The sequence below is a fragment of the Ictalurus furcatus genome, chromosome 15 (genome assembly GCF_023375685.1).
Source record: "Ictalurus furcatus strain D&B chromosome 15, Billie_1.0, whole genome shotgun sequence".
Taxonomy (NCBI): Eukaryota; Metazoa; Chordata; class Actinopteri; order Siluriformes; family Ictaluridae; genus Ictalurus; species Ictalurus furcatus.
Window position 1 is genome coordinate 3217289 of NC_071269.1, and position 27653 is coordinate 3244941.

At 38.1% G+C, this 27653-nt stretch overlaps 1 protein-coding gene across 2 annotated transcripts; it reads right to left on the bottom strand.

Moving 5' to 3' along the window:
- Positions 1-176: 176 nt before the first annotated feature.
- On the bottom strand, positions 177-27209 carry ada (adenosine deaminase). Of its 2 annotated transcripts, XM_053644274.1 has the most exons (11): positions 26818-27208; positions 15890-15951; positions 14070-14192; positions 12863-13006; positions 12633-12748; positions 11105-11229; positions 9131-9202; positions 6178-6279; positions 3875-3942; positions 3216-3345; positions 177-1876 (listed from the first exon to the last, which is right to left on the bottom strand). In XM_053644274.1, exons 1-11 carry the CDS (start codon positions 26866-26868, stop codon positions 1772-1774), a joined length of 1098 nt encoding a protein of 365 aa, XP_053500249.1. In that variant the 5' UTR covers positions 26869-27208; the 3' UTR covers positions 177-1771. The 2 variants fall into 2 exon arrangements, with proteins under 2 accessions (XP_053500249.1, XP_053500248.1); XM_053644273.1 differs by lacking the exons at positions 177-1876; positions 3216-3345; positions 3875-3942; ... (5 more) ...; positions 14070-14192; positions 15890-15951 and adding an exon at positions 23258-26259 and having other exon boundaries at positions 26818-27209.
- Between the last annotated feature and the right edge of the window lie 444 nt (positions 27210-27653).

Consider the following 27653-nt stretch of genomic DNA (forward strand, 5'->3'; position numbering starts at 1 on the left):
GGGGGGGAAAAAACAACTAAGCCTTTTTTCATGATGCATGTCACTAGGTGAAAAATAAAGGCATGAATAGGAAAAACATACCGATTTGGTCTGTTTGGAGAGCATTTCTGAGGCCTGTTGTCTCCTCAAACCAAACCAAAACAGATCTTTCAGCATAAATAAAGATTTTCAGCACGTGCAGTCAGTATTTTATTTCTCCATAGCTCAAAAGATACCACAAAACATGATCCTGGACATAACTGGCAACACAATAAAGCATTAGGAATCTCCTCACACCACGCTAATTTGTGTTTAATTCGGACTTGATGTCAAGTGTCTCCTGACAAAATGGCTCAGTGTCACGTACAAAAACCTTTTTTTTTTTTTTTTTTTTAATAAACGTATGTCATTTCTCAGACACAGAAGTGCCTGCTGGGTGATAAAGACACTTCTGGTAAAATAGGCAAAATGGACATGGTTCTGTATCAATTACACTAATCACGTTATTGTTATCATCAAAACTATAATCAATTATACATCTCAATCCGGAAAAAGCAACCAAGGGTCAAATCTCCCATTCAAAGCATAATTAAGTGTACAGTCATCGACTTTTTATTTATTTATTTATGCACAACACAATCGATTCAACGCTGTAAACGAGGGCCGGCCCACAATCTGTTTCCTTGCATTCAAATAAAGGAAATATTATCCAGCTTTCCCAGAACACGTCTTCAGTCGTGTTGTTGCAATGTATGCATGGTGTTTAAAGATGGATTTTTTTCTTTAAACGATATACGCACATTAAAACTATTTTTAAAAAGGCATAAAAAATATATAATTCATTCTAAAAAAAAAAAAAAATTCTGATATTCGAATAATTAATTCTGTTGGGAGCTCTAAACCTGGATTTGTCTTCACAAGAACTATAAAAATGATTGAAAAAAAATGTACTGTAGAGCACTGTCCTCCAGAAATATTGGCACCCTTCATAAAAAGAATAATACATGCGCTAAGCGCTATTTTTAAGCTCCAAGGACATTGTGTAGTTTTATTTAAATATGTTTTTAAAATAGAGCAAACTCTAGTCTGCATTCCTACAATTAATATTTTGTGACGCCTGCCATAGAGACTACTCCAACATTGGGTCTGTAATGGCCAAAAAAAAAAAAAAAAAGAAGGTGGTTGGAGAAGACACTGGTAGAGGGACTGTAGTCCACATTTCCAGTAGGGTTTAGTAGCATCTAGCTTTGGCCAAGTCTGAACCTCCTGGCAGAGACCAGCCACACCAAACAGCCCCAAAGCATCTCTGATGCACAACCATATTTCCTGTACATATCCGGTGCTTTGTGTTGTATGTAATCTCCATTTTGTTGTTAATGGGGTGCAAGAGTTTAGTTCTGCTCTCAGCTGAACACAACACAAAGCTTTATAAAGGGTGCCAATAATTCTGACCTTTACATGTGAAAGAAAAACATCATTCATATCTTAATTCCGGCTTTCCATTTTAGATTTACTTTGCCATATGATGGTTTTAATAAAATGTTCTGACGCTGTCTGTACTGAAGCCACAAAGACAGAAGGATCTGCATTTCAGTATTTTATCCTTTTAATATATATGCCATCATGTATGTGTCTTAGGTCAATGTGTCTCTTTCACACATCATTATAGAGAGATATATATAAAAAAGGAAAGTTATGGCTTATATTGGGAGTAAAAGCTTAGTTATGGGATTTAATTCCTGCGGGAGTGTACTGGAAAGGCTCAGTCTGCTTTGGGTTAGCTGATCCGAGCCTAGAAGCTGGTGTCGTTGATCATGCCGTAGGCCTCGTAGAGCTGATTCAATAAGTCCTTCTTCTCCTTTTCAGGCAAGAAACACGACTTGGCTGCATTTATGTTCTGCAGAACCGAAATGAAACAGTTAAATTATGTGCCACACTGTAATTGCTTCATAATTCTTTCAGTTTTATTAACTGTATTAGATGAGGGGTTTTTTTTCTTCCTTAATTTATCCCATTTCAACACAGAAATAGAACCCTTAACCTTCGCCTTATGTAGAACGATACGACGCTGTAAGTAGGCCAAGTTAGCTGCTTTATACCGCTGCGCTGTTGAATTCTCGATTGTGATTGGTCAGAAGGTGTTGATGAGTTTTCTATAACGGCAGCTCTGACAGCAGTGCCGTGTGTAATTCAAACCACAGCTTTATATTAATATTATATTAAATGTATTATTTTTTTTTTTACACCTGATTCACAAAGACTGGTATGGCAAGTGCGCCACAATAATGTAAGGTTCTAAACAAAGAACCGCGTATAATCGTTGATAAGGTTAGTCATTGGTTGGTCATTTTTCCACCAAAGCAAAACTTCTTTCTAGTTCCACGGGAACATGACAATCTACAGGGTGGTGGTTGTTTTTTTTCTTTCTTTCCGTCTTATTCACTTTAAAAGCTAGAAAGTGATAACAGGAAGTAAACTGTGTTGTGCATGTTCTACAACAGGAAACTTATTTATAAGTCGATAAAAATACATCGTTCTGTAAAAATTTCATATGAAAACGTTGGCAAATTGCTGTTGTATATGAGGAATTAAAGACGTCAGGAAGTGCCGTCATTCGAAATTGATCAGGGAGGAGCAGTAACTCAGTTCTACATTATGCTTCATCACAACACCGTGTTGTTGATTATTTTCCTATACCATTATGCCGTCATGTTTTATTCTTTATAAATGGAATCGATAATCCATCCATCCATCCATCTTCTACCGCTTACTCCTTCTTCAGGGTCACGGGGAACCTGGAGCCTATCCCAGGGAGCATGGGGCACGAGGCGGGGTACACCCTGGACAGGGTGCCAGTCCATCGCAGGGCACAATCACATACACAATCACACACCCATTCATACACTACGGACACTTTAGACACGCCAATCAGTCTACCATGCATGTCTTTGGACTGGGGGAGGAAACCGGAGTACCCGGAGGAAACCGGGGAGAACATGCAAACTCCGCACACACATGGCCCCGGCGGGAATCGAACCCCAGACCCTGGAGGTGTGAGGCGAACGTGCCTAAGCCACCGCGCGCCCATGGAATCGATAATCTTTTTCTGCTAAACTAGATCTTTGGTCGATCTACATATTTTCTCACCCGTGATGAATCTAAGCTGTTTACAGATTTGGTAACAAACAAGTTCTCTCTGTAAAAAGAGAAAAGAAAGGGGGGGGGGGGTGACTCACCAGCTGCACAAATGTTTCCTCGGTAAAGCCCATGTATTGCTTCACAGTCTCGTACTCGGAGTCCAGGGTGGAGTTGAAAATCACAGGGTCGTCCGTGTTCAGAGAGTAGTTTGCGTTGTCTTCCTTGAACCTGCAAAGAAAAAGACGAAAATCGACATGATGTGATTGGGTATTGAGGAAGACTGGGACTGGGACTCGGGCACAGAGAAGCATGGAGAGAAATGTACAAACAATATTATAAACAATATTATATTAAAAAAAAAAAAAGACGTGGTGCCAGACTTCTTGGATACAGAGATGCTCGTATTGATTCAGTCTTGTATTCAATGTAATTTTTTACATGATTACATGTCATTAAAATGGCACGGCTTAATTCTAAATACTGAGACCAATCTGTGAATTGACAATGTAAGCGGTTAGATATAGCCAATAACATCTCATTAAAATGTTGTTCACAATTAATTGTGCCTATTTTTGTAGAAAATAATCTTTACACACAATAATTCCAATTTTCACTCAAACAACTTGGGGAAGCTTTTTTTTTTTTTTTCACTCAAAGGGAAAATTCTAGATAATCAGGTTAATATAATCGTGGTTGATTCGGAGTCCCTCCTTTGGTAATAATGCAGTGCATTTGAGTTCACATGAGTCAGATTTACCTGATGAGTGGATGCTTGGTGAAGTCTGGATCACAACCTCCTGTCAGTTTACTGGAGATTGGGCATATCTGAAACAGCACACACAAGTCACATTACACCACAAATTTTAGCACTGTATATGCTTGCTGCCCTCACGGTCTTATAAAAACTGAGATTTCTAGCAGATTCTCTTAGTACACAACCCTGGTTCTGCACATTTGAGTGTTTTCCCTGCTTTAAAGGGATAGTTGAGTGGTTTTCAAAGTGGGGGCCACCAGGGGGCGCCTGGGGGGCCTCAACAATTTGGTGTGAAAAATAAATAAATACATGATTCTCACTCTCAGACAACCCCACACACACACACACACAATCAATTCCTAATGTAATGTAATGTAACGATGAAAGAGATAATTATTAATAATAAAAAAGGGGGATATATTCAGAAGTCTGTATTTTTAATATGTCTTAAGGACATCTTGAAAAAGGGGGGCCTCGGTTAAATGTTAATGCCATTTCGGGGGCCTTGACCTGGAAAAGTTTGGGAACCCCTGGGATAGTTCATCCAAAAGTGAAAATTATGTCATCAATTACTCACCTTCATGTCGTTCCAAACCCATAAGGCTTCCGTTCATCTTCGTAACACAAACGAAGACGTTTTAATGAAAGCTGCGAGATTTCAGTCCCTCCATTTACTGTCCAAGTAACCAAAACTTTCAAGCTCCAAAAAGTTCACAAAGGCATCGTAAAAGTAATCCAAAAAAACTCAAATGAAGTCTTTATTCACAAAATATCTTCACTTCCACATAGATGGAAGATAGACGCGTGTAGATAGACGCGTGTTCACGAGAAAACCCCGGCGCGTGCGTGTTGTGTTGATGCCAGTCCTCCTCTATATCGTAATCTGCACAAGTCTTAGTTAGAAAGATTGTTCTGTGTGACTCAGATTGTATACAGCGTCCCTCTTCTGTTGCCATAAACAGTGAAACGCTTCTGAACGTCCACGATACAACGGACCTGGAAGAGCTGCACTGTTTACAGCGGAGGAAGAAGGACGATGTAAACAAACTGAATCACATAGAATGCGTGTCAGAGATCTACGTGGACGTGAAGATATTTTGTGAATAAAGACTTCAGTTTAGTTTTTTTTTTTTATAGAGTCACATGGATTACTTTTACGACGCCTTTATGAGCTTTTTGGAGCTTGAAAGTGTTGGTTAATTGGACTGTAAATGGAGGGACGGAGATCTCCAAGGTTTCATTATAATCTCTTTATTTGTGTTCCGAACATGAACGGAAGTCTTATGGGTTTGGAACGACATGAGGCTGAGTAATTGATCGCTTCAACACACCTGACCCAAGTAGAGCCAGTCATGAGTTGAAATGCATGTGTTAGAGCAGGAAAAACTACTCAAATGTGCAGCACCAGGGTTGGGAACTGTTTACAGTTTCCACCAGGGGGAGATATAACACCTGCAAATAGGCTTGTGCTCTTATTTTATTTATGAGTACTCCTCTCTCAACATCTTGCAATCATTCTTTAATATGAGTATTTTTAGTACATGTATATACACAATAGAGTAAAAAAAAAAAAAAAAACACTTTTACATTCATTTGCAACTAAACCTTTGTAGTAAAGTACAACTTCCTACCATTCATATACATTACCATTTTCTATTTTTTATTCTTTGAAAATATTAATAATTACATTACCACTATGAAATCAATTATGCAGCGACCAAAAAGTGTTCAACAAATCAAAGCCGTTAAACTCTTTTAGATTTGACATTCTTGACAGGATGAAAGCTTTGGACACTGGCATTATTTTTTCATGTTTCATGAGGGAACTTTTTCAAAAATTTTCTACATTTCCAAGGCAAAGCAATTTGTCTGCTGCTTCTCCAAAGTTCTAGATGAAAAAAAAAAAAATACTACTTTGGGGGGGAGTCAAAAACATTTTGCAAAAGTATGCACTGATTTGACTATTTACACATTTCTACCAGAAGGTATTTACGGCCATGAAAAACGTGTGATGGGTGTGTTCATTTATACTGTACACAATGTATAAGACATTATGGACTGGACGCAGAAAAATATCATTTATATAACATCCGCTATAGACATTTACTATGCATAACCATGCTAATGTGTCTCTAGTCTTCATCTGTGACCAAAGAACACTGCGGGAATCACATAACTCAACTGTTCTAGTGGTTTACTGCAGGTTTAATTTAAAGCCTTTCATTTGAAATAGAAAATAAACAACACAAGGCAACCTCCTCAAAAGCTAAGAATTGCATATGCCTTTTTTTTTTTTTTTTTTTTACCTCAAAATGCATATTTTGTCCGAGCAGCTGTTTGTACAGCTCTTCATCTTTGATTGTGTGATAACCGTGTCCAATACGCTCTGCTTTCAGCACCTCAACAGCCTGAAAAGGAAACACAAATGATAAGAAAAAGGAAGACGCTTAACTGAGAATCTTGACTGACAATCTGTTATAATTCACGCCAAGATTTTGTCTGTTTGCCAAATCCATCCATATCAATATATTTTATTAACTGAAACAGTACAAAATGTAAGTGCAGGGCTGTTTCCTCTCCAGTCAGAGAGAGGCCAAGTGTTTGCCTTGGTGCGTCATTTTGATAAATGAGGTGAGAACAAACATGACGGAAACTGATTCATTCGCCATGGGGCCATGGTTTCAAGCACCATGCTAGCTCATATAAAGCAGAGAACTCTGGGAGCTGTGGGAATCTTGCATGCTCATGAGTGTGCTGGCATTTCACTGGCATAAATTATTAACAGACTAGAAGGAAAACTACTAAAGGTATGAATAGCTGAGCTTTCACTCTGTTTCTGTTTCATTTCATCTTATTCGTTAAAAATAACAAAATGTATGTATGTATGAAGTTTTACATCAGGTTCAAATATAGTAGATACACTATAGTAATACACTCTGCAGAAAAATGTTGTTTGTTTATAGGTTTTTAAACCTGTGGTCTATTACAGATAAGAATTTCAAGAATGTCCCAGTACTGAGAAAAAAAAAACACAACAAAATCTCTTAACTGGGAATTCACTTATATGACTATACAATGTGAATTCAAAACTACAACAGTTACAGTACAACAATAAAGTTTTAAAGCTCATACACACAACAGAAAGTCTTCTGCAGTCTTAGCCAAGACTGGAGCGTATGATTAATCCATGTACGATTAGACGCACATGACTAAACCAATGATCCAGAACACAAATTATTTAGTAGGGGGGAAAAAACAATCATAAAAGCATACTTCAAAATGACATGTTTCACACACACTTGTATTGAATTCCCCAGCAGCTTCGCGGTACAAAGAAACAAAAACAATTTTGGTGGTGGTGAGGATCACACATCTCGCCTGCAGGTGTGGGAGATAAAGATTAGGTTGCTAGAAAATGCTAGTGTGTTGCTTTAAATGAACCTCTGTAGTAAGTGTGGGGCGAGAGGACAAATATATTATTCTGAAAACATTTCTATGATACTTGATATGGATCACAATATATACAGTTGCAATCAAAATGACTCAACCCCCACTGCAAATCAGGTTTCTTGTCAAAATGTACAGACTTTCAGCTGTTTGCGATGAACAAATCAAACAAAAGCAACTGTAATAGTTCAACACGACGAATCCTTCAAGTGGTTTCCCCAAATTCAACTGAAAATGCAACTTATAATGACTTCTCCAGTTTTAAAATTATTCACCCCCTTCATGGCGAGCATCTTTAGTACTTAGTAGAGCTCCTTTTACTGTTATGACCCGCTGCAAACGAGATGCAGATCTTCTGGCAGCGTTTCTGAGGAATCTTAACCCGTTCCTCATGAGCAATGGCCTCCAGGTCAGTAATATTCTTGGGTTTGCGTGCTGCGACCGCCTTCTTCAAATCCCACCAGAGATTTTCTATGGGGTTCAAGTCAGGTGACTGTGATGACCCTGTAAAATCTTCCAGGACTTCTTCTGCAACCAAGCCTTGGTGGAATTTGAGGTACGTTTGGGATCATTGTCCTGTTGGAAGGTCCAATGACGCTCAAACTTAAGCTTCCTCACAGACGGTGTGATGTTTTCTCCTAGGATTTCCTGATACTTCAATGAATCCATCTCGCCTTCCACACGCTGCAGGTTTCCAGTGCCAGAGGATGTAAAGCAGCCCCAGAGCATCACCGAGCCTCCACCATGCTCGACTGTGGACAGAGTGTTCATTCTTCATTCTTCTTCCTCCAGACATACCGCTGATCCCTCGTGCAGAAAAGTTCCAGTTTTGTTTCATCGCTCCACAGAACAGAATCCCAAAACTTCTGTGGATTATTGATATGATTTTGAGTGACTTTTCTTGTGCTTTTGGGTCAGTAGTGGTGAACGTCTTGGACTTCTGGCATTGAAACCTTCTGCGTTTAGTACGCGCCTGCATACATTTTCTACCCCTAGGCAGTTCAGGTATTTAATACATTTTGTGCCCCTAGCCAGTTCAGGTATTTCATATGTTTTCTACCCCTAGCCAGTTCAGGTATTTCATGTGTTCCAGCTCAAGCACACCTGCTGCAACTAATGAAGCCCTTGATTAGTTTAGAATCAGGTCTGCTTGAGACAACACCTGTTTTGCATATTTGTGCTGTTGTGAGGGATTCTATTCAGGGGGTTGAATCATTTTGAAACTGGAGAAATCGTTATAAGTTGCATTTTCAGTTGAAACTATTTCAATTGCTTTTGTTTGATTTGATCATTGCAAACAGCTGAAAGTCTCTACATTTTGACAGTAAACCTGATTTGCACTGGGGGTTGAATCATTTTGCTTGCAGCTGTAGGTTTGCTAGACAGCAGTGTTGTATTTTAAAGAACCTGTGGGAAAGGATGAGTTTTTATTTTTATTTTGACATTTATTTAATATCTATATTGAAAATGAACAGAAAAGATACCATTTTACATCAAATCAGACGCTGCCAATTTAATTCGAAAAAGATCACAATACCATTCATCACAATATTAATATTAAATGATCATTCTGTAGAAATATTAAATTCAAAACCAGAATCTATGCGCTTGCTCTGTTGGAGAAGCTAATAAGAAGTGCTTTACACTCATGACTGTGTGTTCCTGCTTTTACAGCACGCTCATATTCCACATCTTGATAATTGTGTTATCATTCTTGCACACAAAGACTAGCCAAGGTTCAGTCTGTTTTTGCTCTCAGTGTATGAGCACAGGAAGTAGTGAACAGTGTTCCAGAAAGAAACAAGGCCTCACCTCTCTCACAGCAGATGGAGGGCCGACCTCTCCCGCATGCACTGTTCTATGGATGCCACTTTTCTCTGCTTCCTGTCAACAACAGATGCCGTTATGCTCGTTTAAACCACTAAGTCGCCGAATTCTCACTTCTCATTGGTCGGAAGGTTTCAGTTTTCTATTACAGCAGCTCTGACAGTAGTGCAGCTGCAAATTACAGTTCTAATACGTTATCGTTTCTATAGTAACAGCTTCTGTTTTGTTTTGTACAATGACTTGTATAGTGGAGGTTCTAAATAATCAAAGCCTAACATTAAACTGATTAAAAACGTGTTATTTAAAAGGCAAACAAACAAAAAAGACACAGTTATTGATATGGTGAAGTTTTCTATAAGGAGATGTTTATTTAACATTTTTGGAAGGAGTCTCCAGTGTCAGCAGTTTGTAACAGTCAGACATACGTTTCCAAAACAGGACACTCTAAGGATAAAAAAAGATTTAGCAGTTTCTCTGTAACAAGCTGGATGTTCCACAACATTAAACGAATGAAACTATAAACAGATAGAGAACATATGAAGTGTTGTTCTTTAATAATTGAAAAATAGCTAGCACTGGCACATTGCTTCAGTATACGAGGAGTAAAACACTTCAGTATGTGCTGCTATTGGAAAAACAATCCATGTCGGAGGAGTAATGCTTCACACCACTTTTTTTTTTATTTTTTTTTTTTTATAGCCAGACAAGTTACGATGTAACTAAGTTATCCATCTTGACAACATGATAAGCAAAGAATTGACGGGATTTGGCCCTCACAATAATGACATAAACAGATGTCATAGCATAGTCACATTCCAAAAGATCATACCACAGATGTGTACCCCTGGGACGCCTCCATATTTTTTGAGAATCTTCCCTCTCATTTTAGCAGTGCACAGTTCCCAGTGTAGCGGGTTACTCCCTGTGACACAATGTTCCAAATGGCAAGTCATGCTATCCTGAGTGTCTCAACAGTCCATGGCTGGTAGGCACCCTGTAATTTACCCTTTGGTGGGGAAAAAAAATGCCTGAAAACATTCAAGAACCCATGGAACAAAACCAATCCCTTTATTTGAGCATTCATAAAAAGAAAGCTTTGAAATTTTGCTTGCAGATAGCTCTTCAGCCAGTTCCTTTCAAAACTATATTGCGCCTTATGGTTAAGAGTAAAAATGCAAGAGTGACTTGCAGTGGTACAGCAGACCTTGAATGGATCAACGAGTTATAGATAACAGCAGATGAAAGTTACTAAATTCCACTATGGTGATTTCATAATAGCACTGATAAAGGTTAATTAATATCTTTCCTTTCTTATCAAACTAGACCCCGCAGCCACGGCAGTCAATCGTGAAGAAACTTTATGGCTCTCTTCCATCACGCAGTGTCAAGGATCAATACTTACAGAGTTTATTCCAGCATTCATTCTTAATCTGCTCCTGGAGGAACACGTAGTACCAATGTAAGGAATAAAACACAATTAGGCATGATGTTCGGGGAAAATAATCAACAGCAGGCTTACTGTCACCACCCTGATTGTTTTTTCCCAATGATGGCACATCCTGAAGTGTTTTATTCCTCTTACACCACAGCAGAATGTGCTTACTAATTAAACAACAACATGTCTTACCTTTTATCAGTTTATAGTTACATTTATGAATGTTACAAAGTGGTTACACAGACACTGGAGACGCCTTCCAAAATGCTAAATATATTTCCTCCCAGAAAACTAGAATCAACAAATCATGAATAGATTTATGTGGCACGCCTGGCATGCATGTCCCTGAGAAGTAGTTGTTACTACAGAAACGATAGCGTATTAAAACGAGTGCTTTGCCTTGCAGCCGAACCATACTGTCAGAGCTGCTGTTACTTACTGACCAATCAGAATCGAGAATTCAGCGGTGATGTGGTAAACTTTTTTTTTTTAATATAAATTGTAGCAAAATGGGGAATTTGTACCTCAAAGGCTTCGCGGTGGAGAGGATTGGCTTCACAGTTTATAGATTCATCTCCTGCTATATCTATGGCCACTACGCCATCATTTCGATACTTCTTGCATAACTCCACCACGTCCATGGACCAGTCTGCATAGAGGAAACACACACACAGGATTTATTAGAGTACAAGAGCTTAACCGATGTGTTATAAAATTGAGGAAAACCAGACCTGGAGTTCTTACTAGACTTTCATTTAAATGGGTCTAATGATAAATCGGTCATTTTGTGATTATACAGTGTAGTCTTGTGGTGGTGGTGAAGGAGCTGTGTGTATTACATATGAAGCATACATCAGTAGTGTGAAAAGTGCAGCGAGCACTGACTCAGGTTTCACATGCAACATTCATAGGATTATTCGATATTTATATCACACACGCACACGTCATATATTATGAATAAGGTGAATTATTATTCACACTTTTTAAAATAAAAGGGGACTGATATATATATATATATATATCCTCAGATAGTCGTTAATTAAGACAATTTAAGACAAAAATATGCAGCTTGTCATGTTTCTGAAAAACTACAAAGCACAAAGTCTTTTGTCATGAATACTTTTCCATGATGTAAAACTTAGTAACTGTTGCAACGCTCTGACTTTGACTATAGAGGGTCCTTCCATAAATAAGCTCTCCTTACAGAAAACATTACCCATATCAATGATTATATGCTTTTTTTGTGTGTGTGTTAAATTATATACTTTTAAAATCCATTTATAATTAGTCTTACACTATGTAGTGTTCGCCATACAAATACACTCAAGAAATCAACAGCGCTCTGGTATAAAATCTAGTAAAAGAAAATAAATCCCCATTTGTGATGATGAAGTGTTATATAAGTGTTATATAATTTCAAAGACAATCTTCTTTCATGGAAACCATATACAGGTGCAGCTCAAAAAAAATGTTCCCGCCCGTAATTTAATTTTAAAAAGTGGAACTTTCATATATTCTAGATTCATTACACATGAAGTTGTTGTTGTTTTTGTTTGTCTTAATCTTTATGATTACAGCCTACAGCTCATGCGAATCAAAAATCTAGTATCACCTGTATAATGCACTTAGGATAATACGGACAAGCTGTCTGTACTCTGTACTGCAGAATGACGTATTTGGAATCTCTTGTGTAAATTCCAAACTGTCCCACACACAAGTCAAGGTTTACTGTTTGGGAGAGAAGCCGAGAGCACGCGGAGCACCAAGCTCCTCTACTTCCTGTCTGCACCTCCTCGTTTTAAATACCACACTGTACCTAGCAGCAAGATGATAAATCAACACGACGTACGACCAAATAAGCATAGCACATAGATGTTGATCTCGAACAGGCAGACACACATGGTTGAGTGAGCTGAGAGATTCTTCACTGGGACTAGTAGTGAATTAAGCTTCTCTGCACTCTCACCCAGATCAGGACATAATGTACACACAGGGGGCAGGAGAGAGGAAGCGAGTGAGAGTGAGCGTGAGAGTGAAAGAGGGGTACGTTACTTGGCATGTGCCGCATGCAGCACAAAATGGACCTAGCTTTGATCTTGAAGTCATTCTCTCCCTTCTTCAGGCCCTCGTTCACAAGATGCACTACGTCGTCTGGTGTCACGTCACCTCTGGCAAGGGAAACAATAAAAAAAAATAATAAATCAAAATGCATTTTTGACTAAATTAAAGATCATATTCTTACAGATATTTATATAATGTTAAATAGTTTACGGATTCCTCACACTTCCTGGTTCCACTGTATCGGCTCTACATTGCAGTTGGCCATCAGGTGCGGGCTGTACCTCGTCTCCACGTAAATCACTCCTTCTTTAGCTTTGGTCTCCACAAACTCGTAGGCAATTCTCTTAATGGCGTCTCTGTCCCCTCTAGAGCCACAACATGAAGCAGGTAATTAGCACAACAAACCAAAAAAAAAACCTCCACATTGCTTTTTGTTTTTTTTTTTAAATAAAAATTTTAACACGAGTGTGAAACCACAGTGTTAAATATCTAACTTTAATATCTTACTTTGTGTTGCAAATATGCAGCAGAGCTGTGTTATAGTCCCTGTCACATTCACACCTGCGTACGCACACCTTCCTTCCCACCATGGGGAATTCCCAAGCATGTCGAGGGTTTGTGAGACTATTTTCAAAAATTGTATTTGATAGTGCTTAATTAAAGAGTAGTTCAGAACGCACGATATAAGATTTTCTGAAGAAAAAAAAAGTACGTCGTGGAATCCTAACGCTACACCTCTCAAAATAGCAAGTAGCAGACCTCAGCAGAACTTCCTTAGGCTGGTAGGCACTTGGCACAAAGAATGTCACACACAGGCGAAAGCATAAGCCGAAAAAGTCCAAACAATGGCAGCGTTTAATTAACTCTTCTGAAGCACTAGTTCCAGTACAGAGGTATGTAATCATGTCTGCAAAAGGCTGGTGTGGGTGCAGGTTTTCATTCCAACCGAGCAGAAACCACACCTGATACGCTACTCAAAGTGAAAGATCAACTGATTAAACAGTTGGAATCAGGTGTGATTCCCGCTTGATTGTTATAAAAACCTGCTCCCACACTGGCCCTTTGTGGATAAGATTGGACACCCGTGTTCTAGTGCTCATAACGAAAGCTCCACTGAAAACATTCTTTCGGAATCTGCTCTTTAACCTCCAGACACCTCAACCATAATCATATTTCACATTGTATCATCATTTCCTTTATAAGCTTATCTAGGCAAAGATTATGTTGCATACTAACCACAGTGGTAAAAACAGTCAGTCTGCCAACCTTGAGACAGACAGTAACGTAATGGACACCACACTGGATATGAACCGTCAGCGCAGATGCTCTCTTTAAAATTGTAAAATTTTCAACACTATTTCTGTGTTGTGATGTTATTAGTGATCTAAATGATACATTTTGCGACGGTACATCTAAGGTAATACTTACGCAATGACATGCATGAACTGATCAAACTTGTTCAAGAATTCGGTGAGTGTTCCCGGCTTATCCACCGTGCACAGGCTAGTCATCTCAGACACCGTGGTTGCAGGGAGTTTAATACCTCGCCTCCTAAAACATTCAGAGGAAGATTAATGTGATCACACGCACTCCCATGTAACTGTAAGAAAAAGCATGCTGATTACTTTCATGGAGGTCTCATTACTAACTTCCTTTCCTAAGAGCTCAGGGGTGTAAAACCGAGTCCATGTGCATTTTCACTATGTCATATTTGTGTATTTATTTAGCCAAAAAGCTTCCATAGACTTTGAATACATCGACGAAGCTCAATAACATACCAATAAAACAGTGTTCACTACATTCACGCAGCTGTATCCACGACCTACTAAGGTTTGTTCTTTTGTTAGTTGTGCATGACTGTCTTTGGTGACATATGGGTTATTCTGAAAATACACAAATGCCAGACCATTCAGGTTTTGCCAATAAGAAAATCTGTGACGGATCAGTCAGTCCACATAGGTGACATCATCATCTTTTTTTTAAATTTTTTTTTTTTTAACAGGAATCAGACACGGTGTGTAAGACCAGTTTCAATCTAACACCTAGTTCATGCGTCATTCAAGGCTCCCACACATTTTTTTTTTTAGAAACTATTTTCCAGGACCGATACACATGGTGGCTGGTGCTCAGTGAAGATTATCTTAAGATGGCTCATATCTACTAACACAGTCGAATAGGACCAAAGTTCAGACTGCAGAAACACTGTATAAAAACCTATAAGAACAATTGAACATCTAAGCCTATAAACATTCCAGAATCTGGTAAGTATTTTAATTGTTTTAATCACTTTGTAAGGTTACAAAAGTGATTCTATATCTGCTAAAATGAAGGTGACATAAAGAACTGACTCTGCTGGATGATGGTATATAGATAGTAGTAACCAACTCCAATGTTGTTGTCTTGGGGTTCATTTGAACCTTTTGGACCAAAGTATGTTTATCCCTGGGGATTTATTCGTGCCTATTTCCTGCATAATAAATCCAGTATCTGTGTTAACATTTGAATACATTTGTTTGTACAGATGCTTGTGGTACCTTCAGTTGTTTGGAAATTGCTCCTAAGGAGGAACCAAACTTGTGGAGAGCAATAATTCTTTTTCTGAGGTACTGGCTGAATTGCTTGGTTATTCCCATGGTATCAAGGGCAAAAAGGCACTGGCCCTTAAATACAGCCATAGGTTAGCTCCTAATTATGACCACTGTCCAATCAGAAGCATCTAAAAGTCTTTACATCAATTTCTGGAATCTTCTAGACTGTTTAAAGAGACAAGTCATCCTGGTGAATGTAAACGTTTGACCACCTGGAATTTTGATACAGTGAATTAAATCCGTCTCTAATTGATTGTTTTAAAATGACCTGACGTGAACAAAGACGACGCCCTGATTGACTTGCCAAAAGAAATGTAAGGTAGCCTGTATGGTGTTGTGGAAAAATTGAAATTGAATATCTTAAGCTTTTAAATGTTTGGCCTCAGCTCTATGTTGTGGAACAAGTTTTTTTTCCTCTTTCTTTTTTTATAATTATTTTTTTCCCAGTATTTTATCTTTACATTTAATTTCTTTAAAGTTATACAGTGAGTCATAAAGCAATATTCAGTTTAATCAGATCAGTAGAAATATTATGATAAGTAACATTATTTAGACCTTAGATCCTGTCCATCAAATGATCTAGTTGAATGTGTCCTTGCTTTTTTTATTTCCCCCAGGAAAAAAAGCCCACAGTATTAACAGCAAAAAAATCGCACTTACTTGGCCACGTCAAGTATGGTCTCGATCCGGATGGCGCCATCGAGATGCACGTGCAGTTCAACCTGTGGGTCAATAAGCATGACGCAATATTCGTTATACATAGTCTTATTACCCATTTCCATCTACCAAACAAAGACAAACTGAAGAATGTATGGAGATGGGGAGATTTGGGGATGTAACCGAATACCAATCTTTATTTGGACAGAACAGATAGCATGTCATGTACAGGTACAAATACGAATAGAAGGTGCACTATATTGTTTTTTTTTCCATAGGCTACCTGATTGAGTCTACAGATGTGCATCAGGATTGGGATCCCACGGGATGCAACAAATAAAGGCGTGTAAATGGAAGGTTTTTTACTTTCAAGCATGCTTGAGAAAGCAGTCCGATATGAAGCTTGCTGGAAAGAAAAGACCAGTGTTCGATCGTTCAATTATTTATTTTTATTTATCTTTAGTAACTGCCTGGTCTGTGTTGTGGCAGTTTAAATGAAGCTCATATTTTAGGAAACAGAACCAACTAAATTTGTTTCAAAATATCATAGGCAGGTACAAATATAAATTATTGTTTATTAATTATAAATGTTTAAAAATAATTGTTAAACAATCCTTCACACATTTTTGAGTTGAGAACAAAAAGAAAAAATTTAAATTATATATAATTTAAATTATATTATTATAAAATTATATTATAATTTAATTATATAATTTAAATTATTTTTGTTCTACATTAAAAACATTATGTTGATAAGTTACTTTATTATTGTTCATTTGTATTAAGAGTCAAATTTTCATCCTCGCGGGGGGGGATGGGGGGTGGCAAAGTTCAGTATCAGCGCTAGTACTGGATTGGAAATACGGATGTAACCAAATACATATACACAACAAAAAAGTTGCAAGAGTTGGAGCTTTTTACTTTCACGTGGAAGCGAACAAGCGCTTAGATATGAAGTTTGTGGAACAACCTCACAGCCAGGCTGATATTCAGTAAAACCACATGAGTGCAAAATTGCTTTTATGCAACAGAAACAAGAAATTAATATTGAGTAACTGACAGTAGCTGCGTTTACATGGACAACAATAATCCACTCTTAATCCGATTAAGATCATACTTTGATTAAGAAACTAGCATGTAAACAGCAATTTTTAATTACCTTAATCTGATTAAGGTCATACTCGAATTAAGCTCTAATCGAATTAAGACGTATGGAGTATTCCTGTTTTAGTCGCATTATGGAGGTGTATTACAGACATGTAAACACTTTAATCACATTATGAACGTCGTGTGAGAGTTTTCACTGCATTTTGCGACAGGACACGATCACACACGGCAGTTTTACGTTTTACGGCGAACAAGAGAGTTCGGCCGCGTCCCAAACCGCGTACTTGCCTACTATAGGCCTGTAGTGGGGAAAAATACATGTATCTTGGCTACTATATAGACGGTAAGTACGCGGTTTGAGACGCAGCCCACGGCTTCGAGCGGTCGTCTATTAGCACGTACAGCATGACAAATAATTAACCGCACTTAAAGCGTCCGTAAAAAAAAATTAAATAAAAACACCCAAAACTGTATACGGTACCATAATGAAGACGAACTGTATGTTGATACGTGAAATACTGGAGGGACGGCGTGGCGCGGTGACGTAATGACGTGTGCATTGATCTTAATCAGAGTAAGGACAATAATTAGATTACTGATGTCCATGTAAACGTAGTCAGTGTTGTTAAAGTTGCTTCTGGTACAACTGGCTTCCCTTGTTCCATTTCATTCTTATCTGACAAGCTTTCATATTTTAAGTCAGAAGTTACATTCATGAAAAAATGGACCGTTCGCCACGTCCGCCGATGATGTCGCTAATTCTACTGTAGTAATGATTTTGGTGTAATAAACTATCACTGGAATTGGAATTTTATGTGACAAACACAGACGAGTGGGGTGATTACTGAAGATGCTGCTGAAGATGAATGAATAAACTGGTTTACGAAAAGTGGGAGATAAATGTGACTTGTCATCGCACTGTTGCTTATAAGTTTCTATTACTTCAAAGTTGTATTCACTTTGTTAGCACCCGATTAGAGACATGAAACATCCACCGAAACGCTAGACTTTTTGTCATGCGGTACCTGCTTGTGGCCGAGAATTTTTTAATCCAATCTTTTTTTTTTTCTTTCTGATGCACGTATTAAAATTATACATGGATTTTTTTTTTAAAACCAGCATGGGTCTGGTCAAGTCAGGGATCAGACCAATGTGAGTGCAATTTTACACTCTAGTCTATAAACATGCAATATAAACACAGTTGTCCACACCCTGGATCAGTATAAATATGTCCATCATGGAGGTGATGGTGAAAGCAAATGCATGTTTTGCAAAGCACATATGTTAAGAATATTACTGGGGGGCCCTGTATGCAATGTTTGGATAAATTGTAGTGAACTTTTTGTATTGTTATGGAATGCACTGCCAGATGGTCCATCTCAGACTTAAGGCCTCCACTGTGTGTCCTTTATAATGCGTTAGAAATCACTGCATGTCTTCCAAGGACATAGTTTTTATGCGCAGGAGTGGATTATTGTGGAAAATCTGCATCCGTATGTGTGCCTCCATGTTTTCTGCAGCAAATCACATGCAATCCATTATCTACTCTGGTTTTCTGTTAAATGTGTCAAAATGTTTGTATTTAAGTATCGGAAACTGACAAATCCCTTACTGTGTAAAACACGTCTCAGTTAGCCGTCTATTAGTTAACCTTTTATTAGCCCTCCACCATTAACCCTCAACTGCATGAACATTTGCATCAAAAAATGTTTTTTATGGATTTATCTTACTCGAATTAGTTCACGTAATAAAAAAATTAGTTGGAAAGGGGGTAGTTGGCAAATTGTTGCCATATTGTAACAGCGTGCAATGGTGGAAAGTATCCTATAGTCAAAAATAACACAAAATGTATGAGATTACAATTCCATTTACTGCATTTTCCAGACTATGTGGTTTGTTTGTTTTTTGCCACCTAGTAAGCATGTAAAAGTGACATCTTCTACAAAGGAAATACATCTGTAAAAAGAAAAAATTTATTGATTTACTCACACGAAGTACAAACAAAAATTAGATCCAAACATGTTTTGGGTGGAGTATCTTTTTAATTCTTTCCCTCGAAACATAAAATTTTGGAAATAAGGTGCAATTGCAAAATGTCTGAACCTACAACAGTTTTACTTTGAATGTGAAAAAATGTAAATATACTATGAGAGAAGCCTAGTGTCTTTTTTGCTATGTATTTGTGTGTATATATATATATATACATATGCACCTATTTCAATTCATGAATGCACATACCGCAGTTCAATGCCATTTTACCATTTAACAAAATACTCAAAATATATGAGCTTATCTCAGATAGGGTTACATTTTTTTCCTTTAAGTGGTTTTGCCTAAATATTGAAAAATAAATCACATTTTGAGAGCCCTCCAAGGATGACTTTCACCATGCCATGTGACTGCAGAAAATGAAGTTCAAACAGCATTTCCTGGTCGTCTGACATGCCATTTTTTATGTCATGTCAAAGATAAAGCTCCCCCTTTCCAGTTACATAGGAAAATAGTAGTTTTGTATTATTGTCTAGTGAACAATTGGAGATAAATGAATTGTTTCCGTATGGCAACACCGTTAGGTTAAGGGTTAGAAAGGGTTGACATGACATCCATGTAGAGCTGCAACAACTAATCAATAAAATCGATAATAATCGATTATGAAAATCATTGTCCACGAATCTCATTATGGATTAGTCGATCTGCGCGGCATGGGGTACATTTACTCATTGCGTTACTTCTGTTCCAAAAATACGCATCGGAGAGTAAAGACCAGTACAGTTCTATCCCAAATGACGTACTATGATTCATTTCTTCAGTTTACTGTTTGTCAACATTACCTTTTATACCCAACATGATCTCAGTCACCATCAGACGGAGGCGTAATCGTCAAGTGCCAGCGGAAAAAAAGTGCGCGACCCACACAAAGAAAGCTGTAACCTTCAAACTTCACAAAGAGGAGCCTATGTAGCATGGAAGCATGACAGTGATGCACGAGCACAAACTTATGCTTATATCCAAAATACTCCACTGTGTGCAAGGGGGTTGGGGAAACTGGTGCGAGTTGCTTAAAAGGTTTCGTTTAATTCAAGTTTATTGTCATCATATGCCGTATTTGCGCCTGCAGTGTAAATTCTGTCGTTTATCATAACAGGAGCGATCTTTAAGTGAATCTATTAGTAATCAGGCCGCGTTGCTCCTCACTCGCAACGTAGACACGGTGATAAAAAGTGGGAGCGCAAGTAAGATTTGTAATGCGAAATTAAAACGCTACGATCGAAGTAAACACAAGTAAAACAATATGCTTAAAAGCAGTGAGTAACAGAAACCTCAAGGTGCAGTGAAAGGGAGATTTTATTATTAATTCAGGACTGTAGTATAATTATCAGTGCTTTTTGTATAGTCATAAAAAATAATGCATAAATTCATATATATAATAGAACTCCTATATAATATAAACTAATACATATATAAACCAATCACACACACAGTGTCGGAAGTTTATATATGTAACACTCAGTTTATGGCTTTTATTTTAAATACATGAAAAAATGGAACTGAATTGTTTTTCTTCATCATCCGACTAATCTATTAATAATAATAATAAAAATAATCGGCCGATTAATCGATTATGAAAATAATCGTTAGTTGCAGCCCGCTGAACAGGATATATGCACCACCAGCGATGGCTGGTCCTCATATTAGATATTACATATTAGTAAAGCTAAAATTAATATCAATGATCTAAATCGCTAATCACTGACACAATAATAATAATAATAATAATAATAATAATGTGGGACAAACTATTAGTCACACTTAAAGACAAATAGGCAGCTTCATTTGGGACTTTTATATATTTTTATATTTAGATATTTTTTTAAAGTGTTTCAAGTCTGTTAGCCCTACTGTCCTACATGCATATGTCTTCCTCTGAATACCAAGCATGGTAAACAGAAACGCTGTAACCTTTTCATTTCAACCAAATAGAGAACATAAACCACCATGTCTGCTTTCATTACACCCACAACTATATTTCACAAGTGCCATCTCAAACACTGCTGATGAAATGATATAGATGTCAGCAAAGTGGACTAAAAAATATCAGAACAAATTTCGGTGGTGGTGGTGGTGGTGTGTTTGGGTCCAAAAAATATATTTTTGAAAATCCACCTTAAGACATTTATAAATGGCAAATAATCTGATGAGGTTGGCAATAAATAACCCTTACTGATACTGATCTCTTTTTTATCTTTAAAAGACACCAGCTCTACATGCACACCAGCTTCCTGTGTACAGCGCTGCCTACAAATTTGGTCAAAAACCTCTACACATGGTGGGTGTAATATGATAATAGTAACAGAAGGCATCGCTTTAATTCCCCAGTCAGTACTAATCAACCCTGTGAACCCACAGTGACCTCTCCTCACTATTACACTTTCACGATAACGTGATGAATGGAGAGCAAAGGGTCAGTTTGTTTACAGAGGACATCATAACGCTCCTATCAGCTGTACTATTGTATCAGTTCACAATATCTTTGTTCGCTGCATGCTGAGTAAGGTGAATGGCTCCAAAGGGCACGACTTAGTAAGCATTCTGTAAAGGAAGGGTTGGTGACATGCGAGCTTCTCGGAAATACGTTTTCTTCTCTTTTTGGTTTTCAGCATCCTGCTGAATGGCATTAACACTGAATCAGTAGACATAAAATGACTTGATTGACTCCTGTACTCCTGTATTGTACAAACAGCGCTGCTTGATTTTCCTGTATTGAAAAATATCACTAAACGTCCTAAGCACTCAAAAAGAAGCTGAACCGAAGACGTGCAACCTGCAAGTCGTATAACTCATACCGTAGGCATTTCTCTTTATAAAATGAATAAATGCCCAATCTAACAGAGGTTACTGGCGTCACGTCCAAGAAACTTCATGGATGTATTTCGTTGACATTAAACATAGCACAGCCACAGTCACAGCGTTTCGTTTTTTTGTTTCCAAGATCATGATACAAGATACTTTTTCTGTAGCCTCAGGGTTAGAAGGTTACTTGTTGGCATTTCCTAAAACCATAGTGTGAAAAATATATCATGTATATAGACTAGTTACCATGCAAAACAGGTCACCATGTGAAGATATTTATTCCTTTGATGAAGTCAGCATTCAGGACAGTTCACCTAGTTTGATCATATAGTCTTTGGGCACAAAAATTTTTGTTAATACGACAGAAAAAAACAAACAAACCCAAAACCATTTTGCAGATTAATGAGGTGCAGCATCTTACTAACAGTGGAGATGTTATCTGGTACTGCCACAATGGTTTAATGGCTGTGTTCACAGTAGCCTAAATATGGCTACTATTAAACTATAATTATAATATAGAACTACTGTAACATTGCAACATTTTGTTATGTCTGTAACTTGTGGCGTTGTTGGAAAATCCACGCCATGGTGGTATGATACGGCCCAACGCGAAGCAGCCTGGTGTATACTTGACACATGACTTTGCATGTGTGCGCAGAAGCAGCAGCAGCAACACACGCAGCATTATTCGCACACTCGTGACACGTCTGTACATCCGGAACCTTTAAAAGCAACATTCTCTAGACGGCACAACGGTCAGAGCCAAAACATCCCATCTGTCAGGTTTCTACACCGAATTGTAAAAGGTTTAGTGATTTTTATGCTCAGCGATGTTAAGACACGTTGATGAGCTCTGTCTCTATTAAACCATTCCGCCGTCGTCGTGATTGCTGTCATGGGCTGCAGTGAATTCAACTGTATGATGGTCACAAAGCAGCCATGCACGATAGTCAGGACCTCTAACTTGATCTCGACTCACTTATTCATGACTGATTTATTTCGTGCTCGGTCGTGTGTCTTTGGAAGCCTTCAATTTATTTGTATAGCGCTTTTTACAATAGACATTGTCTCAAAGCAGCTTTACAGAAATATCAACATGGTATACAGATATTAAAGGTGCGAATTTATCCCAACTGAGCAAGCCACTGAGTGGCGACGGTGGCAAGGAAAAACTCCCTAAGATGTTTTAAGAGGAAGAAACCTTGAGAGGAACCCGACTCAGAAGGGAACCCATCCTCATCTGGGTAACAACAGTTAGTGTGAAAAAGTTCATTATGGATTTATATGAAGTCTGTATGGCCTTAGGAGCAGCCGTAGTCCCAGCAGTCTGGAATTAGAGAAGATTTGAGCTCCATCCAGAGGCAGAAAGGATCTGGATCTCTAGTATCTCCATAAATTCATGTGGGGCTCGGCGAAAAGAGAGAGGGAGAAAAAAGATAATTATGACTGCGAAGTAGTAGAACAGAATCTAGTCAGGGTAGGCTTGAGTAAACAAATACGTTTTAAGCCTAGACTTAAACACTGAGACTGTGTCTGAGTCCCGAACACTAATAGGAAGACTGTTCCATAACTGTGGGGCTCTATAAGAGAAAGCTCTTCCCCCTGCTGTAGCCTTCACTATTCGAGGTACCGTCAAATAGCCTGCATCTTTTGATCTAAGTAGTCGTGGCGGATTATATAAAACCAAAAGGTCGCTTAGATATTGTGGCGCGAGACCATTTAGTGCTTTATAGGTTAATAAAAGTATTTTATAGTTAATGCGAGATTTTACTGGGAGCCAATGCAGTATTGATAATATCAGTGTGATATGGTCGTACCTTCTAGTTCTAGTTAGGACTCTAGCAGCTGCATTCTGGACTAACTGGAGCTTATTTATATTCCTACTGGAACATCCAGACAGTAAGGCATTACAGTAATCTAATCTAGAGGTGACGAATGCATGAACTAGTATTTCCGCATCATGTAGTGACAATATGTTTCTTATTTTAGAAATATTTCTGAGATGAAAGAAGGCTATCCTAGTAATATTATCTACATGAGCATCAAATGATAGGCTGGAGTCAATAATCACTCCAAGGTCTTTAACTGCTGCACATGATGAAACAGAAAGACCATCCAGAGTAACCATGTGATCAGAAAGATTACTTCTAGCTACACGTGGGCCTAATAAAAGTATTTCTGTTTTATCAGAATTAAGTAGAAGGAAGTTAGTTAACATCCAATGTCTAATGTCCTTTACACAATCCTCAGCTTTACTAAGCTTCTGTCTGTCCTCTGGCCTCGCTGAAACATACAACTGTGTATCATCAGCATAACAGTGGAAGCTAATTCCATGTTTACGAATAATTTGACCTAGGGGTAGCATATATAAAGTAAAGAGCAGTGGGCCTAAAACAGAACCCTGTGGAACTCCAAAAGTAACCTCAGTACGCATGGAGAATTCACCATTTACATCTACGAACTGATAACGATCGGTCAGATAAGACCTGAGCCAGGAGAGGACTGTTCCCTTAATGCCAACAACATTTTCTAATCTATCAAGGAGAATAGTGTGATCTATAGTATCAAAAGCTGCACTAAGGTCGAGTAACACAAGCAGAGAGACACAACCCTGATCGTAGGTCAGTAGAAGGTCATTTACTACTTTAACTAATGCTGTCTCTGTGCTATGATGAGGTCTAAACCCTGACTGATACATTTCATGAATGTTATTCCTATCTAAGTACGAGCATAACTGCTTTGCTACAACCTTTTCTAAAATCTTAGAGATGAAGGGGAGATTTGATATTGGTCTATAGCTGGACAATTGAGACGGGTCAAGATCAGGTTTTTTAATCAAGGGTTTAATAACTGCTAATTTAAGTGATTTAGGTACATAGCCAGTGCTTAGGGAAGAATTGATTATATTTAGAAGTGGTTCAATTACTCCTGGACAAATCTGTTTAAACAAACATGTAGGTACGGGATCTAGTATGCAAGTTGATGAATTGGCTGAAGAGATTAATGTAGCTAGTTCGGTCTCTCTAAGCGAAGCAAAATACTCTAAACATTGATCTGATATTGCTACATTGTCCTGTAATGGGTTTGTTACAGTACTGTCCGGTTTTAATTTAATGGCCTGTATTTCACGTCTAATATTTTCAACCTTATCAATGAAAAATTTCATGAAATCTTCACTGCTATGTAATGATTGAGTGTTTCTCTCTGTAGTGGTTTTATTCCTAGTTAATTTTGCTACTGTGTTGAAAAGGAATCTAGAATTGTTTTTGTTGTCTCCTATTAAGGCGGAGAAATAGATTTTTCTAGCATCGCCAAGAGATTTCCTATATTTCAGTAGGTTCTCCTTCCATGCTGTTTGAAATATCACCAGTTTGGTTTGACGCCATTTACGTTCTAATTGTCGAGTTGTCTGTTTTAAGGTTCGCGTTTGATCGTTATACCAGGGTGCTAATTTTTTTTCTCTAATTATTTTCCTTTTGAGTGGAGCCACTCTATCTAGCGTGTAGTGGAGTGTTGACTCCAAGCTTTCAGTCGCCTGATCGAGTTCTATGTGATCTGACGGTGATCCAAATCTAATTGATGTTTCTGCGAGGTTATTTATGAAGCTCGGTGCAGTAGCTGATGTGTAGGTACGTTTTACGCGGTAGCGAGGCGAGGTGGAAATATTATGATCAATTCGTATTATGAACGAGATAAGATAATGGTCTGAGACAACTTCAGACTGCGGAAGAATGATAATATTTTCTATACTTAGTCCGTATGTTAGTATGAGGTCAAGAGTGTGACCACCATTATGAGTAGGCCCGATTACGTTCTGATTAATCCCTACTGAATCTAAGACGGACACAACCGCTAATCTTAGAGGGTCTTCCAGGTTATCAAAATGAATATTAAAGTCTCCGACGATTAATGCTTTATCTACAGACACAACCAGGTTTGAGACAAAGTCTGCAAATTCACTAAGAAATTCAGTATATGGCCCTGGGGGTCTGTAAATAATAATTAGAGGAATTGACTTATTTTTTGTGGCTACATAACTTATACTGGTGTCTCTGTTTAACATTTAATAATGCTACTCAAACTACAGGACCTATTCGGTTGGGATCAAAAACCTAATGCAGTACATTAAGGCACTCACCATCCCCCATAAATGGGTGGGTGGGAGCGGACCCCAGGGATCCCTTTCAGGACTGGATTTGAGCTTATGGACTTAAATGTTAGATTTAAAGGCTGACAGACTTCAGAGCTGCAGACTTGAGAATGGATTAGGACTTTGCAACAAACTGTAAATTGTTGCCTACGTCATACCGTACACCTTACACCTACGAGGAAATAGTATGTCGCTGATGTGCTCACCTTATATATTTTGTACGTTTCAAACGTGTCTTGTAACTGGGATTGTGGATATATTATACCTTTTTTTTTTTAAAAAAAAAGATTGAAGGTACATTGGAGTACTTTCCATTTATAGTAAATTTTATGAAATCTTGATGGCAGACTACCTTTCTAAGTAAAAAAACAAAAGGTATAAAAGGTGTATTATGCTTGAGGAATGGTACAGTGTAGTACGCAGAATACAGTATACAAGCATGACAATTTATATGCTATCAATTATCATTTTTATTTTGTTGCTACTACTACAACTATTATTATTATTAACAACATCAATACTACTTCTCCTCCTGCTGCTACTACTACAACCATTATTATTATTATTATTATTATTATTATTAACAACATCAGTACTACTCCTCCTCCTGCTACTACTACTACTACTACTACTACTACTAATAATAATAATACTGAAGAAGAAGAAGAAGGAGAAGAAGGAGAAGTAATACTAGTAGAACTCTGCTGAATAAGTGCTGGATCAGTTGCCAGAAACAAAGTATCACCAAACGTAAACGTCCACATCAACACGGAAACACTGCTTATTACATACACCCTGAGGGAAAAGACACAAATGAACTCACCTTGGGTTTGTCAAATGTAGCTTTTCCGCCGTTCACACAATCTTCCGCCATGGTTCTCAATCAAGCGACTGCCCTGTGATTTATTCGCGGGACAAACCGAAACGAAGTTACCGAGTTGCACGCGCTGAGCCTAAAAGTTCAGCCTATCTACCCAGCACAGGGTTACAGACAGGGTTGCCAGGAGTGCGTAAAGCGCCCGTAATTGCGATTTCACATCAACCCAAATACAATTACGCTTTTTGTTTAAACTCTACAGGTGCACCTCAAAAAGTCCGAATCTCGTGGAAAAGTTTTTTTTTTTTCCCTCGTAATTTGATTCAAAAAGTAGAACTTTCATATATTCTAGATTCATTACACATAAAGTGAAATATGTCAAGCCTTTTTAGTTTTAATCTTTTAATGATTACGGCTTACAGCTCATGGAAATCGAAATTCCAGTATCTCTAAATATTAGAATAAAGAATTTATAATACAGAAATGTCGACCTTGTGAACAGTATGATAATTTATGTGCCGATACTCTCTCGGGGTTTTAATACTTTCACAGGAATTACTGCATGAATGCGGTGTGGGATGGAGGCGATCAGCCTGAGGCACTGCTGAGGTGTTCTGGAAGTCCAGGTTGCTTTGATAGCGGCCTTCAGCTCGTCTGTATTGTTGGGTCTGGTGTCTCTCAGAGATTCTCTATGGGGTTCGGGTCAGGCGAGTTTTCTGGACAATCAAGCACAGTAACACCATGGTCAGTAAACCAGTTACTAGAAGTTTTGGCACTGTGGGCAGGTGCAGAGTCCTGCTGGAAGAGAATCAGCATCTCCATAAAGCTCGTCAGCAGATGGA